At 43.8% G+C, this 20,887-nt stretch overlaps 1 protein-coding gene across 2 annotated transcripts in view; it reads left to right on the top strand.

Annotated features, from left to right (window-relative positions):
• The window catches only part of LOC121571168 (ubiquitin thioesterase Zranb1), a 40,774-nt gene that overhangs the window by 4,559 nt on the left and 15,328 nt on the right, over positions 1–20,887 (top strand). For both annotated transcript variants that reach the window (XM_041882516.2, XM_041882506.2), the window contains exon 2: positions 8,929–9,945. In XM_041882516.2, the coding sequence (XP_041738450.1) occupies positions 9,000–9,945 (946 nt within the window). In that variant the 5' untranslated portion in view covers positions 8,929–8,999. The remainder of the gene's footprint in view (positions 1–8,928; positions 9,946–20,887) is intronic.

Here is a 20,887-nt window from a genome sequence, read left to right as displayed (position 1 = left end):
AACATGTAATGAGGACCAGCCAACAAGAGCGTACAGGTCACAGTGGTGGGTAGTGTATGGGGCTTTGGAGACTAAATGGATGGCACTGTGATGGACTACATCCAATTTGCTGAGTAGAGTGTTGGAGGCTATTTTGTAAATGACATCGCCGAAGTCAAGGATCGGTAGGATAGTCAGTTTTACGAAGGCATGTTTGGCAGCATGAGTGAAGGAGGCTTTGTTGCGAAATAGGAAGCTGATTCTGGATTTAACTTTGGATTGGAGATTCTAACTTTGGATTGTAGTTGTCCACATACTCTAGGTCAGACCCGTCGAGAGTAGTGATTCTAGTCGGGTGGGCGGGTGCCAGCAGCGTTCGATTGAAGAGCATGCATTTAGTTTTACTAGTGTTTAAGAGCAGTTGGAGGCTACTGAAGGAGTGTTGTATGGCATTGAAGGTCGTTTGGAGGTTTGTTAACACAGTGTCCAATGAAGGGCCAGATGTATACAAAATCGTGTCGTCTGCGTAGAGGTGGATCTGAGAGTCACCAGCGGCAAGAGCGACATCATTGATATACACAGAGAAAAGAGTCGGCCCAAGAATTGAACCCTGTGGCACCCCCATAGAGACTGCCATAGGTCCAGACAACAGGCCCTCCAATTTGACACATTGAACTCTATCTGAGAAGTAGTTGGTGAACCAGGCGAGGCAGTCATTTGAGAAACCAAGGCTATTTAGTCTGCCAATAAGAATGCGGTGGTTGACAGAGTCTAAAGCCTTGGCCAGGTCGATGAAGACGGCTACACAGTACTGTCTATTATCGATCGCAGTTATAATATCGTTTAGGACCTTGAGCGTGGCTGAAGTGCACCCATGACCAGCTCGGAAACCGGATTGCATAGCGGAGAAGGTACGGTTTGATTCGAAATGGTCGGTGATCTGTTTGTTAACTTGGCTTTCAAAAATGTTCGAAAGGCAGGGCAGGATGGATATAGGTCTGTAACAGTTTGGATCTAGAGTGTCACCCCCTGTGAAGAGGGGGATGACCGCGGCAGCTTTCCAATCTCTGGGGATCTCAGACGTTACGAAAGAGAGATTGAACAGGCTAGTAATAGGGGTTGCGACAATTTCGGCAGCTAATTTTAGAAAGAAAGGGTCCAGATTGGCTAGTCCAGCTGATTTGTAGGGGTCCAGATTGTGCAGCTCTTTCAGAACATCAGCTGTCTGAATTTGTGTGAAGGAGAAGCGGAGGGGGCATGGGCAAGTTGCAGCGGAGGGTGCAGAGCTGTTGGCCGGGGTAGTGGTAGCCAGTTTGGTGACAAACAATGCCTTTTCCAGCATGATGGAGCACCTTGCCATAAGGCAAAAGTGCTAACTAAGTGGCTTGGGGAACAAAACATCGAAATGTTGGGTCCATGGCCAGGAAACTCCCCAGAACTTAATCCCATTGAGAACTTGTGGTCAATCCTCAAGAAGTGGGTGGACAAACAAACACCCACAAACTCCAAGCATTGATTATGCAAGAATGGGCTGCCATCAGTCAGGATGTGGCCCAGAAGTTAATTGACAGCATGCCAGGGTGGATTGCAGAGGTCTTGAAAAAGAAGGGTCAACACTGCAAATATTGACTCTTTGCATAAACTTAATGTCATTGTCAATAAAAGCCTTTGACACTTATGGAATGCTTGTAATTATACTTCAGTATACCATATTAACATCTGACAAAAATATATAAAAACACTGAAGCAGCAAACTTTGTGGAGACCAATACTTGTGTCATTCTCAAAACTTTTGACCACGACTGTACTTCCAGTCTTCACTTGCCCTTGAACGGTCTAGGTATTTAGAAAAGTGTATTCTTGTTGGTTTGCCTATATGGCCTTTCAACTTGCCAGAGACCAGCTGGGGAGACAACCCTGCCAAATGGCCCAAAGTAGCCTATAGCGATATCTACACCTACTTGGTGGAATCTCCAGTTTTGCATAAATATAAAAATGCAGAAGAATATTATAGCTGTTATTTGGACGGATACAGCTCACTAGTCCTAATTACAAGCTAACTAGCAAGCTTTATGGAATACATATAGCTAGTTAGATACAAACAAGTGTTAGTGACTTACTGGTGATTTTTAAGTGCTTCGAACACACAAAAATATTCTGGAGCCCCAGCTTTCCATCATGATCATGGTATAATATACTGAAACCATGAGGTTCGTCTAACCTGGTCCTTGGGCAGTTGATTCAACTTAATGATAGTGTTGGAGACACCAAATTAAGTTTGCAGATGTTTGCAAGATGGCGTATTGAACACACAGCGGTGCGAATCACCTCAAGATAAAAACGTAATATTCAATATCAGTAAGTTAGACTAAATATTAGCACTTCATATACTTCATTAAATCTGGATAACAAAACAAATCATAAGGCTAGAGAAATGTAGCAACAAATATTACAACAACAAGCAACACTCAAACATGACGGAGGATAAACGAGGAGAATCAATCTCCAAGAGAACGCGACTCCTCAACGGATACAGATTTATGATTTTCACCACTGGGACTGGTAAGTGTGGAAAACGATCTGTTGAAGTTGATAAATGACAAACTGCGCAGTTGAAGGCGAGTCTTGAAATGAGTGACGAAAAAGCTGTGATAATGGAGAAAGATACAAAAAAGCTAAAAGGGACAGTCACTAAGATAGAAACTGACGTTAAGGAACTTAAAAAGGAGAACAACTTTCTGAGAGAAGCCTTACTAGACATACAGACTAGATCGATGAGAGAAAATCTAATACTTACGGGTATCCAAGAAGAAGGAGAGGTTACCGAAGAAATTGTGAAGGACTTCTTTCTTACAGCGCTTCAAATCCCACTCGATGCTGTCGATAAAATCCAACTCAAACGTGTACACCGTTTCGGACAAAGAGGACCGAGATATGAGCGTCCAATCGTTGCCAAATTTGCTTTCTTTAAGGATAAAGTAATGGTTAAAAGGTAAAAGACTTGCTGGCACGAAAATAGGCATGAATTATCAGTTCCCGAGGGAGATTGCAGAACGGCGCAAAGTTCTGTACCTAATCTTCAATGAAAATAGGTTAAAAGGGAAGCGTGTTGCTCTCATAGTCGATAAACTGTATAATGACAACCAAACGTTCCATGACACAAAGACTACTCCATGGCTATTCTGAAAGTTCTAATAGAGGAGTCGAATAATGGAACACCCAATACTAGCCATGGTAGGGATTGTAATAATAAAACACATTTATAGTATTTTATAAAGGGATAAGACGGTATTACAAGAAAGGATGACAAGCAAAATAATACATCTTCAAAAATAACTAATTAGAACACAAGTACTCAATCAACATAGTGGAGATAAAAACATAGCAAACCGAAGACATAGAAGGCACAGTATGTGGGTATGTATTGTGATGGAAGTTGTGGCGTGTGTTTTTGTGTTTGGAAAAGTGTGGTGTTAAGTGAGTGAGAAAGGAAATGGTTGCATATCCCAGAACCAATTTGTGTCTGTGAGCAGGGTTTGTGAGAGAGCGCTTTCAATTTTGTGCAGATGAGGGATATACTTAAAAAAATAAAGTGTACATCTAATCTATTTTTTTATTGTCCTATCATGATGGAACGGTCCCCAACCCTATATCCTAGACACCCACCTGAGTGATCCATACACCAAAGACAAGTCCCCATCTGTTTTATGGCCATGCTGTAAGTTGCCTATATGCAGCCAAAAAAACAGAAAGATAAATGTGGTCAGAGACCTACTAGAGCAGCACTGACCCCTCAAGATTCTGAGCCTGCCTGGCAGGGTTGGTCCTACAAAGCCAGAGCACCCTGATGGGAGAGCATAATATACAAGGAAATTCTCAAAGCTGCTAATGAGAACCTTGACGACCTTGTACAGTGAGGGGAAAAAAGTATTTGATCCCCTGCTTATTTTGTACGTTTGCCCACTGACAAAGAAATTATCAGTCTATAATTTTAATGGTAGGTTTATTTGAACAGTGAGAGACAGAATAACAACAAAAAAATCCAAAAAAACGCATGTCAAAAATGTTATAAATTGATTTGCATTTTAATGAGGGAAATAAGTATTTGACCCCCTCTCAATCAGAAAGATTTCTGGCTCCCAGGTGTCTTTTATACATGTAACTAGCTGAGATTAGGAGCACACTCTTAAAGGGAGTGCTCCTAATCTCAGTTTGTTACCTGTATAAAAGACACCTGTCCACAGAAGCAATCAATCAGATTCCAAACTATCCACCATGGCCAAGACCAAAGAGCTCTCCAAGGATGTCAGGGACAAGATTGTAGACCTACACAAGGCTGGAATGGGCTACAAGACCATCGCCAAGCAGCTTAGTGAGAAGGTGACAACAGTTGGTGCGATTATTCGCAAAAGGAAGAAACACAAAATAACTGTCAATCTCCCTCGGCCTGGGGCTCCATGCAAGATCTCACCTCGTGGAGTTGCAATGATCATGAGAACGGTGAGGAATCAGCCCAGAACTACACGGGAGGATCTTGTCAATGATCTCAAGGCAGCTGGGACCATAGTCACCAAGAAAACAATTGGTAACACACTACGCTGTGAAGGACTGAAATCCTGCAGCGCCCGCAAGGTCCCCCTGCTCAAGAAAGCGCATATACATGCCCGTCTGAAGTTTGCCAATGAACATCTGAATGATTCAGAGGAGAACTGGGTTAAAGTGTTGTGGTCAGATGAGACCAAAATGGAGCTCTTTGGCATCAACTCAACTCGCCGTGTTTGGAGGAGGAGGAATGCTGCCTATGACCCCAAGAACACCATCCCCACCGTCAAACATGGAGGTGGAAACATTATGCTTTGGGGGGTTTTCTGCTAAGGGGAGAGGACAACTTCACCGCATCAAAGGGACGATGGACGGGGCCATGTACCGTCAAATCTTGGCTGAGAACCTCCTTCCCTCAGCCAGGGCATTGAAAATGGGTCGTGGATGGGTATTCCAGCATGACAATGACCCAAAACACACAGCCAAGGCAACAAAGGAGTGGCTCAAGAAGAAGCACATTAAGGTCCTGGAGTGGCCTAGCCAGTCTCCAGACCTTAATCCCATAGAAAATCTGTGGAGGGAGCTGAAGGTTTGAGTTGCCAAACGACAGCCTCAAAACCTTAATGACTTGGAGAAGATCTGCAAAGAGGAGTGGGACAAAATCCCTCCTGAGATGTGTGCAAACCTGGTGGCCAACTACAATAAATGTCTGACCTCTGTGATTGCCAACAAGGGTTTTGCAGAGGGTTCAAATACTTATTTCCCTCATTAAAATGCAAATCAATTTATAAAATTTTTGACATGTGTTTTTCTGGATTTTTGTTGTTGTTATTCTGTCTCTCACTGTTCAAATAAACTACCATTAAAATTAGACTGATCATTTCTTTGTCAGTGGGCAAACGTACAAAATCAGCAGGGGATCAAATACTTTTTTCCCTCACTGTATGTATATACAGTTGAAGTCAGAAGTTTACATACACTTAGGTTGGAGTCATTAACTCGATTTTCTACCACTCCACAAATGTCTTGTTAACAAACTATAGTTTTGGCAAGTCGGTTAGGGCATCTACTTTGTGCATGACACAAGTCATTTATCCAACAATTGTTTACAGACAGATTATTTCATTATTAATTTACTGTATCACAATTTCCAGTGTGTCAGAAGTTTACATACACTAAGTTGACTGTGCCTTTTAAACAGCTTGGAAAATTCCAGAAAATGATGTCATGGCTTTAGAAGCTTCTGATAGGCTAATTGACATAATTTGAGTCAATTGGAGGTGTACCTGTGGATGTATTTCAAGGCCTACCTTCAAACTCTGTGCTTCTTTGCTTGACATCATGGGAAAATCAAAAGAAATCAGCCAAGACCTCAGAAGAAAAATTGTAGAACTCCACAAGTCTGGTTCATCCTTGGGAGCAATTTCCAAATGCCTGAAGGTACCACGTTCATCTGTACAAACAATAGTATGCAAGTATAAACACCATGGGACCACGCAGCCGTCATACAGCTCAGGAAGGAGACGCGTTCTGTCTCCTAGACATTAACGTACTTTGGTGCGAAAAGTGCAAATCAATCCCAGAACAACAGCAAAGGACCTTGTGAAGATGCTGGAGGAAACAGGTACAAAAGTATCTATATCCACAGTAAAACGAGTCCTATATATCGGCATAACCTGAAAGGCCGCTCAGCAAGGAAGAAGCCACTACTCCAAAACCACCATAAAAAAGCCAGACTACAGTTTGCAACTGCACATGGGGACAAAGATCGTACTTTTTGGTGAAATGTCCTCTGGTCTGATGAAACAAAAATAGAACTGTCTGGCCATAATGACCATCATTTATGTTTGGAGGAAAAAGGGGGTTGCTTGCAAGCCGAAGAACACCATCCCAACCGTGAAGAACGGGGGTGGCAGCATCATGCTGTGGGGGTGCTTTGCTGCAAGAGGGACTGGTGCAAGTCGTCCAGGTCCTGAGGCAGCAAAGCATCCCCAAACCATCACACCACCACCACCATGCTTGACCTTTGGTATGATGTTCTTACTGTGGAATGCAGAGTTTGGTTTTCGCCAGGCATTACTGGAACCATGTCGTCCAAAAAGTTATACTTTTGAATCAACTGTCCATAGAACGTTCTTCCAAGAGTCTTGATGATCATCCAGGTGCTTTTTGGCAAACTCGAGTCAAATTTTTGGACGCGATGGGTCCCATTATGCCTGGCCGAAAACCAAACTCTGCATTCCACAGTAAGAACATCATACCAAAGGTCAAGCGTGGTGGTGGTGTGATGGTTTGGGGATGCTTTGCTGCCTCAGGACCTGGACGACTTGCCTTAATAGAAGGAACCATGAATTCTGCTCTGTATCAGAGAAATCTACAGGAGAATGTCAGACCATCCGTCTGTGAGCTGAAGCTGACGTGCAGTTGGGTCATGCAGCAAGACAATGATCCAAAACACACAATCAAGTCTACATGAAAATTGCTAAAAAGCAACAATTTGGAAGTTTTGGAATGGCCTAGTCAAAGTCCAGACCTAATCCCAATTGAGATGTGGCAGGACTTGAAACGAGCAGTTCATGCTTGAAAACCCACACGTCACTGCGTTAAAGCAGTTCTGCATGGAAGAGTGGGCCAATATTCCTCCACAGCGACGTGAGAGACTGATCAACAACTACAGGAAGCATTTGGTTGGAGTCATTGCAGCTAAAGGTGGCACAACCAGTTATTGAGTGTAAGGGGGCAATTACTTTTTCACACAGGGGAATTGGGTGTTGCATAACTTTGTTTATGAAATAAATATGTAATTGTTGTGTTATTTGTTCACTTATGTTCCCTTTATCTAATATTAGATTTTGGTTGAAGATCTGATAACATTCAGTATCACAAATATGCAAAAGTAGAGAAAATTAGAAAGGGGGCAAATACTTTTTCATAGCACTGTATATGAGAAGAAAAAAAACATGAGGGATTGGAAATGATCCAGACAATTACATTGATGGAAGTTACAATCTATCTGATATATTAAAGCTGATCTATCCCCCCCCAAAAAATAAGAACAAATCTATTTAACAAAAAAAAAAGTTGGCCGATGACACAACATTGGTAGGCTTGATCACCGACAACGACGAGAGCCTATAGGGAGGAGGTCAGAGACCTGGCCGTGTGGTGCCAGGACAACAAGCTCTCCCTCAATGTGATCAAGACAAAGGAGATGATTGTGGACTACAGGAAAAAGAAGAGGACAGAGCACGCCCCCATTCTCATCGATAGGGCTGTAGTGGAGCAGGTTGAGAGCTTCAAGTTCCTTGGTGTCCACATCACCAACAAACTAACATGGTTCAAGCACACCAAGACAGTTGTGAAGAGGGCACGACAAAACCTATTCCCCCTAAGGAGACTGAAAAGATTTGGCATCAGATCCTCAAGGTTCTACAGCTGCACCATCGAGAGCATCCTGACTGTTTGCATCACTGCCTGGTATGGCAACTGCTCGGCCTCCGACCACAAGGCACTACAGAGGGTAGTGCGTAAGGCCCAGTACATCACTGGGGCCAAGCTTCCTGCCATCAAGGACCTCTATACCAGGCGGTGTCAGAGGAAGGCCCTAAAAATTGTCAAATACTCCAGCCACCCTAGTCATAGACTATGTGCAGAAAACCTGCATGTCACTGTGAGAGCGAAGTATTGCATCTCGCTCATCGCAACATCTACGGTGTTGCTCATGGCAACATCATTTTGCTGAGTCTACCTTTTTAAGGTTCATTATTGGTATGAGTTTGAGTGTTGTCTGGTGTTTTGGTTTCATCTCTCCAGGTAACACAGCTCTTTGCTCTGTGTCTACGGATGCGTTTACGGTGTCAGTTTTAAGAGGCATGGAGGCAGAAGATTGGGTTGCAGCCTGCTTCTCTTGGCTTCTTTCTATGTGGGTTCAGCTGCACTGAGCCTCTCAGGCTTTGATTTACCCTACTGAGAATTAGTGCCGGGTCAAGAGTGCACATCGTTTTAGCTGTTTGAGCAGGGTTGATATGAATGCGAAGGCTGTTTTTCATGACCTGCTCCCCCTGTTTGACAGTGTTTAACAATGACCCAGAAGTTGTGAAATACAAGTGGTAGTGTAGCTTTCTTAGTTTTTGTGTCAAAAAGAGTTTTGAGGTCTCTAATATCAGGTCTGTTACTCTATCTATAATAGTAGGCTTAACTAGCCAAACTAATGATGTTCTTGTTTTACTTATGAAAACATTTCCTTTCAAAGTTGACATCCATTTAAAGTCTAAATGTGTATATTAGGTCTATCTGTGATCTTTATTCTGTGTGTTTCTGCATAATGTGTACAGTGCAGTCAGTCTGTGATGATTACAGACCAGTATTGCCCCTCCTCACCCTATCCTGTGTTTGTTTTTTCCCTAGCATCCTGCTTGCCTGTGTGATCTCCTTGACTGGAGCTGCTAAGCAGAGTCCCTCCCAGCGGTGGAGTGACGATGACCGAGCTGGGTGCCAAGTGGGCCTGTGAGTACTGCACGTTTGAGAACTGGCCTTCGGCCATCAGGTGCACCATGTGCCGCGCCCAGAGGCCCAGCGGGGGCGCCATCATCACCGTGGAGCCCTTCCGGAGCAGCCCTGGCCTGGACGCCAGCCGCCAGTGGGAACCCCTGAGTCTGAGTCACAGCAACATCCTGCCCCAGGGAGGCTCCAGCCTCCTAATCTGCCCAGACTCCAGTGCCCGCCCCCGTGTCCGCATCAGAGACTCCCCCGAGCCCCTCTCCAGCAAGTGGTCCTGCCACATGTGCACCTACTTAAACTGGCCCAGTGCCATTCGCTGCACCCAATGTCTGTGCCAGCGGCATCAGGGACATCAGCAGGAGCAGCGCCACCAGGGGTTGGCGCAGCAGCCACGCAGCCCCACTGAGTCACCCCAGACCTCAGGCTCAGGATGCCGACCCGCACCCCCCTCCACCCCTACGGACCCCTGCGAGGAGTATAACGACCGCAACCGCCTCAACACCCACGCCCAGCACTGGCCCTGTGCCGCCTGCACTTATGCAAACTGGCCCAAAGCGTGCAAATGTGTGGTGTGTGACCACTCCAGGCCCAATAGCTTGGCAAAACCCATCGAACTGGCCTCGAAGCCCGAGATCCTACCACCCTCCATACTCAACAAGCAGGACAGTGACAACAGGAAGGGGGGTGGGGGTGTGAGTGTGGGAAGAGGCGGAGGTGGAGTAGTGGGGTGCAGCGGTGGCCAGAGAAGGTCCCCACACACCTCCAAGCGGGAGGCGGAGGTTAAAATGGACTTTCAGAGGATCGAGCTGGCATCGGGAGCCGGAGTGGAGAGCATAGAGGAGCGGCAGGTGGACTTTAAGAGGCTTAAACAGATAAAGAACAGGATGAGGAGGACTGACTGGTTGTTTCTCAATGCCTGTGCAGGTGAGTCAGTGCGTGAGTGGATGCAAGGAAATCAATGTTAACTCGAACCCTGTTTATGTCTCTGCATTGCCTGCTGTGGAGAATGAGAAATAACTCCCCTGTATTTATGTACTTCTGTTGTGAAATGGGAGTTCTTCAACTTGTGTGGGAAAGTATTCTATCTCTGTTGCAACTTAGCAACAATTAGCATTAAGTGTTATATTATGCATTTTATGCAGTGAGTTAACAGCTTCCCTGCTCATGCTGTGAGAGGAGAGGCTGCCGCCTGTGCAAGCTGAGTGGGTGGATGGATGAACAGTTGGGAACTGCTGTGCTTTGTTGACTGGAGCCAGAGGTTGAGTTCCTGTCTGACTACAGTGCAGATGAATGCCGGATAGGTACCATATCAGCTAACCACATCATATGATATACCAATCTGTCAGGCAGGAACTCGACCATAGTCTATAGGTTCACTATGTTCCTCCAACCCTTATCCTACCCTCCTCCCCCAACAGATATTCTCGTTTGCTAGACTGAACAGCATGTGGGTTGTTCTATAAACCAGGGTACCAGTGAGGATTTCCTACACTGGACAACTTGTTACAGCTGTTGATAAATCATTGATGATAATCTGCCAATGTTTTCATTACATTAAGATTAAATCTGCTGTTTTAACTCTTGTTTAACACTTTCTCATGGTTTGTGATTTGACGGATTTGTCAAATCATGTGACAATACTTTTTAGTTTTCTGTCCTTGTATTTATGGCAGTGTAAGTTGTCGTTATATCATATATTAATCAGTTAAATTAGACATTGAACTTGAACCCTGTGAGAATCCTGGATGTAGCTGAACGGACCGTTTTTGTTTTTGTATGGAGATTTCAGAAATGCAGTGTAACTACCTAACATTTAGTGTCTCTTTATGTTACGTGGTGAAAACAGTTTTCATGGGCACACGCATCCCAAAAATGTTTGCGATTGCAAAATCGAATGCTTCTATCGGAAAAGGTTATTCTTCAATAATTATGCATAATACTTGTTGGATGCGCATTTGGTGTCGCGCTGTTTAATTACACTGTGATATTTTCACACCATCTGATCCAGGAAGGAGTTTTCTGAATGACAGTCAAGTGACAAACAGCTGTTGTGATAGCGCATGTGATGCAACAACAGCCCAAGTGCTAGATAAAAAGGTGTTTGCGAGGAATCTCCCAAATATTTTGGTGTATCATTCGTTACGCCGGTGTGCCTGGATCCATGTTGGATCTAATATCCCTAGCGAATTAATGTTGATCATCTGTTGTCTGCTTGGTTTATAGCAGGTTCTCATTATATTTAACAGAGAAAGCATCAACGTAATGAGTTCATGTTTTCATATGTTTTTGTGCCTCGGATTGGACACTGTCTACTGTGCGCAATTGTGTGGGATAGACTATTGCGCAACACCCAATGCTATTCCTATGAATTATTCTGGATATAATGACAACAAATTACATAGCCTAGTAGGCTTATTCATAATATGAACTGGTAATGAAATAACATGACAAATACATTTTGTTTTCCATGTTAGACCTGCAATTTTAAACAATATAAGGGCCTTGAAAAGGCCAATTTGAATTTGGAGCCCAGAAATTCAAATACTGGAATAGTTTTACCTTAAAAAATTCAGTGCTTGAAAGTCTTAGTAATTATTGTAGCCAATTTATAAGTTATCCTGCTCCCTTATAATTATCAGTGATTTCATTTCTGATCAGTTTTTATGAGAGATGTGGTCACTTTCATTTGTTTCCCGCCGCTTCAATTGAAGTGTGTTGCGTTACTCTGTTGCAGTAAAACCACGTGCGGGTATTATGAGGACATCTAATGCCAGCTTCAACTTAGCTTTCGATGCATAATCCTTCCATTACTAAAGGAACCTGGTTTTTGGTTGCTTTCTCATTATAAAAACAGCGATGGTGAGATTCAAATGGTGAGATTAATGCTACCACTATTCATGGCTTTATTATGTGTTTCCTGCATCGGCCACATGGGTTACAGAAAGATCGGCATCCAATCTATTTAGTCAGGCAAGTCCACATTCTTTTCCACATTTTAGAATGTAATAATAATTTGAATATCAATGCATTGGCAAAAATGCAGTGTTCTTAAAGCGGTAATGGCCTACTTATTTTACACTTTTTTGGGGTGGTGGGGAGTCTATATTAGGCACTATATAAAAAAAAAACTATTTAATGTATATTGTTTAATTTTAGTGACCTGAGTCTTTTAACCAAAATATCACAGATAAGACTAAAATGTTCACCTGCCCCTTTGAGGGTGGGAGGTTACCGTGGTAATGCGACTCAAGTCATGTTTGCTCCTATGCGATTGAGTCTGACTAGTAGAAGCTCTTCCCTAGCAGTTGAAACTCAAACATAGAAAAACAACCTAGCTTGTGAACAAAACAATAGCCAAGAAACACAAGGAGAAAGTCTCACAGTAGACTTTAGTTTCAAGTAAATTAGACCAACTTTTATGCCTGTGCGCAGCGCTTCTAAAAATGAATCTTTCACTCACTGCTTCACTTGCGCACAGCCCCCAGCCAGGCAGTGTTGCAGCGCGATGTGGAATGGGCTGTGTAGGATTTGTAGTTCTTTGACTTTGTGCGATTGAATTTACCAGCTATGAAACAAAACGGTGGAAATACTTTGAAAACAGCTACTGCAGCATTTATTTTACTATACATGTGATTATACTTGACAATTTCTATTGTCAATTGGGAGTGAAATGCTTGCACTGTGGAGCCCTGACCACCAGTCAACGTGGCTGGTGAAATTGACATCTTACCCGCCAATGCCAAAATCTACCCGCATTTGGCAGGTGGCGGACCAATTTTAGGCCCTGCGTGCAACTATGTAGTTTTTCTATACAAAACATACATTAGTGCAACGCATTCGGCAGAATTTGTTTCTCCATCAGATGACAACAGAAGTGCAAAGTGATTTCGCTAACAGCCACAAGTAAATTAGCTTACATTGAAAAAGCAAGGAATTGTTGGCAAAATCGATGCATGGCCATCATATTTCTAATGTTTATCATAGAAAGAATGTAGCCAGCTACATTTCCTATTGTTTAACTCAAAGTTAATCTTGCATTTTAACTTGCTACCAGAGAAACTACACCGGAGGAAAGTAATGGAGAACAGTAGCCAACAGGTCAGTCAGAGCGCTCTCTGGTGATCCAATGATGAGCGCAAAGATATTTAATCAGAGTGGAGAAGTGCAATTGAAGCACGAAATTAGTCCTTTTACGTTCATGATTTGCAGCGACCCTGACTGAAGCCGAGCAGAAGCATTTTAGATCTGCATTTAGAAAACGCAGCAAGATATTTTCTGCATGAAAAACGCAAAATCCTTCGTTAACGTGACCCCTGGTCCTAGGCCTATGTTGTATTGGTGGAGTTATGGGCTAATTTGCATTCCTCTAAGTGCACGTGGAACTGCATAATCATTTTTATTTTTGTTTCAAACCATTTTAAAATGTGTATCCCAATGTCACACATTAGCCCCATTTTTATTTATAGAAAGACATGTGCGAGGCAGCTATATCTATCCCCCAACCTCTATCATGCACAGTCTAGCGAGCCTGTGTGATGAGTGAAGAGGATACTCTACCTTCCCTTTCAGAGAGTGTCCCTTGAAGCTTTGAATCAAGGGCTTGTCCAATCAGCGGCACTTCTCCTGAAGTTAATGAAGGCAAGCCTCATAATGGTGACTGAGTGAATTCCACTGCTGCTGTCTGGACTACATGGCAGAGAGGATTCCATTGGCTAGCTAGCCTCTCTGCTGTTTATAGTGGAGTTGCTCATCCCAGTCAGTTTGTCAGCTGATCCAAAGGACTCCCCATAGCAAAGACTGTTCTCCCCATTGTCTGAGGGGACCCCACTTAATACTGTGAAGGGGAGGCCAGCATGTCCGTTGTGTGCTGCAGGGGATCCCTCACTCTCAACACACACACACACACACACACACACACACCCTGCCCTTCAGTCCCAGGGGCTGATAAACAGTGGGCCCAGCGTGCGGTGCTAGACAGCCTGGAAGCCCGCAGGCCTTGCACTAAAAATAACTGACTGGTGCACAAGTCAAAAATATACAGGCGTTCACATCGAAGAGGACGTTCAGCCTGCTGTTTGCATGACCAGAGCCCTGTTACGTACCCTCTGCTGGTTTAGCGTTACATGTAATTTGTGTACATGTTTAGGTTACTTGTTTAAACAAGCATCTCACCTGGACTTAATGAATTACATATGAGCCTACGTTAGCTTCCAGATAGTATTTTTCACAATGATCCTCAGTAGAAATGTGTCATATAATTATGTAGGCTAAGCTTTTGAATGTTTGTTTAAAACAAAGCAAAATCTGTAAAATGGGGGCATTAACAATGCATTGTGGGATGTACCCTGCATAAAAATTGCATATCCAGGAGCAGTTTTAGTCATGTTGCTATGATACACTCCAAGCCTGTACTCTCCAGAAGCTAGCGATTGAGGATGTTTGCTCCACTGTAGGACAAGATGCCCATTTTGTATTAAGGGCAGTCTGCATGACTGAGGGCCTCCTTGTCTGCTTTACAGCCCACTGGCTTGTTCCACAGCAGGTTTATTAGCTGAGTTTCTCATCTTTTATTAGACAGACTCTTCATTGCCTGAACACAGCATGCTGGCTTCAAGTGGTCTCTATGCTTCAGGAAGCTTTCGCTGACAACCTGTCTTTCTGTGTGAGTGTGTTTGCAAGTTTCTGTTCTACATAAGGATGTGTGTCTACTTGCCTGTATTACACCTGAATGAATCAGTAAAAGGAGTGAATGCACAGAGGCTGCAATACTAGTCTTGTTTGACATGTGTGAGTGGGTAGATCTATTGGTACCAAGAAGAAAAAACCCATAGACGCGTCAGCCCAGAAGGACTGGAGTTGAATACCCCTGGGCGTAGCTAGCACATCAACTAGGCTACATGACTTGCCTGCAAGGCTGCAACACAACCTGAAACATTAAATATGATATAATTGGATAAATTATTGAACAGGAATCGGTTCCGCGGGAAGAACCTGTTTGGATAAACCCACTGTATGCAATCTATAGAGCAAGTCATCTATTTTCTTTGGTTGCTATCATGAGTAGTCCTAGCCCTGAATCACACACTACCTAACCTAGGCTATATCATGCATACTATCAGTAGGCTAATTTAGCCATGAAGCCATTGTGGAAAGAAGTCGTAAATGGGCACAAACTGATGTAGATGGCATGTTGCCCCCTCTATTCTGAAGTGCTAGCCTGTGTGTCACTGGTTGTCACAGGCTACTGTTGTGGCAGAAGACCTGTGAAGTAGTGCCGACGCTGCCAGTTGGAAATCTGTCAAAACAATTGGGAGGTACAGTAACACACAGGCCTGTTGCTGACTGTTCATCTGGACCTCTGTCTGTACTTCTTCCTTGACCGACCATTGAGGGCCCTGGGTTTCTGCTGCGTCTGAGATCAATCACAGACTCCTATGAATGCAGGCTCATAGCCAGCCTTTAGTTAATTCAATTGATTTGGTGTTACCGTAAGGGGAAATTCAATCAAAAATTGGCTTTCTCGTAAAAAGTGTGTCCTGACTCTGTCAAATGGAGATCTGGACACACAGGAGAGATAACAAGGAGAGGGGACTGGAGAAAATAAAGGAAAGTGGTAGGTCTAGATGCTTTGTGCCAGGCGAAATTGTATATATTTTTTTGCATACATACAGTGGGGAAAAAAAGTATTTAGTCAGCCACCAATTGTGCAAGTTCTCCCACTTAAAAAGATGAGAGGCCTGTAATTTTCATCATAGGTACACGTCAACTATGACAGACAAAATGAGAATTTTTTTTCCAGAAAATCACATTTGTAGGATTTTTTTATGAATTTATTTGCAAATTATGGAGGAAAATAAGTATTTGGTCAATAACAAAAGTTTCTCAATACTTTGTTATATACCCTTTGTTGGCAATGACACAGGTCAAACGTTTTCTGTAAGTCATCACAAGGTTTTCACACACTGTTGCTGGTATTTTGGCCCATTCCTCCATGCAGATCTCCTCTAGAGCAGTGATGTTTTGGGGCTGTCGCTGGGCAACACGGACTTTCAACTCCCTCCAAAGATTTTCTATGGGGTTGAGATCTGGAGACTGGCTAGGCCACTCCAGGACCTTGAAATGCTTCTTACGAAGCCACTCCTTCGTTGCCCGGGCGGTGTGTTTGGGATCATTGTCATGCTGAAAGACCCAGCCACGTTTCATCTTCAATGCCCTTGCTGATGGAAGGAGGTTTTCACTCAAAATCTCACGATACATGGCCCCATTCATTCTTTCCTTTACACGGATCAGTCGTCCTGGTCCCTTTGCAGAAAAACAGCCCCATAGCATGATGTTTCCACCCCCATGCTTCACAGTAGGTATGGTGTTCTTTGGATGCAACTCAGCATTCTTTGTCCTCCAAACAGGACGAGTTGAGTTTTTACCAAAAAGTTCTATTTTCGTTTCATCTGACCATATGACATTCTCCCAATCCTCTTCTGGATCATCCAAATGCACTCTAGCAAACTTCAGACGGGCCTGGACATGTACTGGCTTAAGCAGGGGGACACGTCTGACACTGCAGGATTTGAGTCCCTGGCGGCGTAGTGTGTTACTGATGGTAGGCTTTGTTACTTTGGTCCCAGCTCTCTGCAGGTCATTCACTAGGTCCCCCCGTGTGGTTCTGGGATTTTTGCTCACCGTTCTTGTGATCATTTTGACCCCACGGGGTGAGATCTTGCGTGGAGCACCAGATCGAGGGAGATTATCAGTGGTCTTGTATGTCTTCCATTTCCTAATAATTGCTCCCACAGTTGATTTCTTCAAACCAAGCTGCTTACCTATTGCAGATTCAGTCTTCCCAGCCTGGTGCAGGTCTACAATTGTGTTTCTGTTGTCCTTTGACAGCTCTTTGGTCTTGGCCATAGTGGAGTTTGGAGTGTGACTGTTTGAGGTTGTGGACAGGTCTTTTATACTGATAACAAGTTCAAACAGGTGCCATTAATACAGGTAACGAGTGGAGGACAGAGGAGCCTCTTAAAGAAGAAGTTACAGGTCTGTGAGAGCCAGAAATATTGCTTGTTTGTAGGTGACCAAATACCGTATTTTCCGCACTATAAGGCGCACCGGATTATAAGGCGCACCTTCAATGAATGGCCTATTTTAGAACTGTTTTCATATATAGGGCGCACCGGATTATAAGGCGCATAGAATAGAAGATACTGTAGTCAAACGAATTGACTGGGGTTGCGTTATGCATCCACTAGATGGAGCTGTGCTAAAAGGAATGTCAACAAAACAGTCCGATAAAGTCAAACTTTATTAAGCGTTCTGACAACTCCGTTCACTCCCATGGTAATGTTGTTCAAACGTTAATGTGCATATTAACAATATCTCCCAGCCTTGCTCACTCTTCTCCCAAACGTGGAGGGGAACCTTTCCCTGATTCAGTAAACACGTAGTAAAAGAAACAGTCTGATACCACTAAATCAAACGTTAGTGCATAACTCAACATTGTTCAGTTACATATAACACGTAAAGCTCACTTTTTCAGTTCATTCCCCATCCACGAACCCCTCGAATTCTTCTTCTTCAGTGTCCGAATTGAACAGTTGGGCGACTACGGCATCCAACCTGCCCGGCTCCCTCTCGTCATTATCCGAGTCAGTGTCGCTGCTGTTGCCTGGCAGTTCAGATATTATTCCTGCCTTCGTGAAAGCTTTGACCACAGTTGAGACCGATATATCAGCCCAGGCATCCACGATCCATTGGCAGATAGTGGCGTAAGTCGCCCGGCGCTGTCTCCCCGTCTTGGTGAAGGTGTGTTCGCCTTCTGTCATCCACTGCTCCCACGTAGCTCGCAGTCTAGCTTTGAACGCCCTGTTGACACCAATATCTAGCGGCTGGAGTTCTTTAGTTAATCCACCCAGAATGACGGCAAGCTCCGAATTAGTTTGCTTCACTTGTTTTTTGACAGCATCGGTGATATGGGCGCGCATTGAGTCGTAGATCAATAGGGACGGAGCTGTGTGGAAAAAGCCACCCGGTCTCTTGACGTAAATTTCTCTCAGCCACTCACTCATCTTTTCCTCATCCATCCATCCATCCCTTCGGGCTAGCTTTGATGACGACGCCGGCTGGAAAGTTCTCTTTTGGCAAGGTCTTCCTCTTGAAAATAATCATGGGTGGAAGTTTCTGGCCATTAGCCTGGCAGGCGAGAACTACAGTGAAGGATGACTTCTCATTCCCTGTGGTACGTACAGACACCGTACTGGTCCCCGTTTTCTCCACAGTGCGGTTCACGGGAATATCAAAGGTGAGTGGAACCTCGTCCATGTTGGTGATATGCTCTGGCCGGATCTTCTTTTCAGTGATCTTATTTTTGCAGTATGCGCGGAAAGTGACCAGCTTTTCTTGGTAATCTTTTGGCAGTTGCTGCGAGACGGTAGTTCGTGTGCGGATGGAGAGATTACGTCTTTTCATAAAACGAAAGCACCAAGAAGGACCGCCTCGAAATTCATCGATTGTCATGTCCCGTGCTAGCGCTGTTGCCTTCATTCGAATAGTGACTGTAGAGACGCTTCTACTTGCTGCTCTCTGTTCAACAACCCACTGTTCGAGTTTGTCCTCTAACTGTGGCCATCTCGCTTTGTTCCCGCGGAAACTCTGTTTAGTCTTCTTTACTTGGCGCAGGTCATCTTCTTGCTTCCTCCACTTCCGTACCATTGATTCATTAATGTTGAATTCTCTCGCTGCTGCTCTATTTCCATATTCTACTGCATGACCGACAGCCTTGAGCTTGAACTCTGCGTCGTAAGCGTGTCTCTTGAAAGGTGCCATTTTGGGGTCTTTATACACACACAAGTGGTGTGGGACTGTGAGTAAGCACAATACCGGTGTGTACTGGCTACCGTAATGCTGCAAGTGGTGCGGCTTTGTAGTTTACCAGTCGTACTGAAACATTTCATTATTATTAAATTGTTTTTATTGGTTTTTCATACTGAAACATTTTGACAGAGCACCTTGAGCGCCGTGTACAACCAGTATGGATCAACCAATTAACCAATTGATCCATACATAAGGCGCTCCGGATTATAAGGCGCACTGTCGTTTTTTGAGAAAATGAAAGGCTTTTAAGTGCGCCTTATAGTGCGGAAAATACGGTACTTATTTTCCACCAGAATTTGCAAATAAATTCATAAAAAATCCTACAATGTGATTTTCTGGATTTATTTTCTTCTCAATTTGTCTGTCATAGTTGACGTGTACCTATGATGAAAATTACAGGCCTCTCCATCTTTTTATGTGGTTGAACTTGCACAATTGGTGGCTGACTAAATACTTTTTTCCCCCACTGTAACTCCATGCGGTCATAAGAATGTTGTTGTAGTTTATCTTCTGAGTGTTCTGTGTTTAGTGTAGGCCTACTGATCTGCACCTACATGTACCTAGATTGCTGATGCTAATTTACAACAATGGTCCTCTGTAGCTCCGTTGGTAGAGCATGGGGCTTGCAACGTCAGGATTATGGGTTCAATTCCCAGAGCCACCCATATGTAAAAATTGATGCATGCATAACGAAGTTGCTTTGGATAAAAGGGTCTGCTAAATTGCATATCAATATCACATCAACAACATTTATGGATGTAAATTGATTTGAAAAGGCCCGTTACATGGACATTTTCTGTGGGGGGAAATGAGCACGTTCATTCATTTTCTGTCTTCAATATTTTTCAATGTTCTCCACCCTTCCAAATATAGAGCAACTCTTTTGTATCCATTTCCTTCCTAATGTTTTGTGTATGTGTGCTGTAAATGATGTGTGAGTGCAGGACGGCTGGCAGGCACACCCACTAATGGACTGCTGTGAGAAGTGGTTGTGGTCCAGTCTCTCACATTCCTGTCTGAGCTCTCTCTCCCTCTCTCTTTATTACTCTCTGGCAAGCTCCGAACAGCACAGTTAGTCCTCCCACTCACTTTTTGTCTTGGTTCCTTTCTCCATGTTTCTACTTTTTACTGCAGCTAAAACACACACCCATATACAGAGCATTAGGAAAGTATTCAGACCCCTTGAATATTTCCACATTCTATTACGTTACAGCCTTATTCTAAAATTTATTAAATAGTTTTTTTCCATCATCAATCTACACACAATACCCCATAATGACAAAGCAAAAACAGTATTCTATAAAATTTTTGCAGATTTATTAAAAAAGCTGAAATATCATATTTACATAAGTATTCAGACACTTTACTCAGTACTTTGTTGAAGCAGCTTTGGCAGTGATTACAGCCTCGAGTCTTCTTGGGTATGACGCTACAAGCTTTGCACACCTGTATTTGGGAAGTTTCTCCCATTCTTCTCTGCAGATCCTCTCAAGCTCTATCAGGTTGGATGGGGAGCGTTGCTGGGGAGCGTTGCTGCATAGCTATTTTCAGGTCTCTGCAGAGATGTTCGATTGGGTTCAAGTCCGCGCTCTGGCTGGGTCACTCAAGGACATTGAGACTTGTCCCGAAGCCACTCCTGCGTTGTCTTGGCTGTGTGCTTAGGGTCGTTGGCATGTGTGAAGGTGAACCTTCGCCCCAGTCTGAGGTCCTGAGCGCTCTGGAGCAGGTTTTCATCAAGGATCTCTCTGTACTTTGCTCCGTTCATCTTTGCCACGATTCTGACTAGTTTCCCAGTCCCTGCCGCTGAAGAACATCCCCACAGCATGATGCTGCCACCACCATGCTTCACCGTAGGGACGTTTGGCATTCAGGCCAAAGAGTTCAATCTTGGTTTCATCAGACCAGAGAATCTTGTTTCTCATGATATGAGAGTCATTTGGGTGCCTTTTGGCAAACTACAAGCAGGCTGTCATCAGTGGTGGAAAAAGTACCCAATTGT

The sequence above is a fragment of the Coregonus clupeaformis genome, chromosome 1 (genome assembly GCF_020615455.1).
Source record: "Coregonus clupeaformis isolate EN_2021a chromosome 1, ASM2061545v1, whole genome shotgun sequence".
NCBI lineage: Eukaryota > Metazoa > Chordata > Actinopteri > Salmoniformes > Salmonidae > Coregonus > Coregonus clupeaformis.
This window is presented reverse-complemented; position numbering and strand designations above follow the sequence as displayed.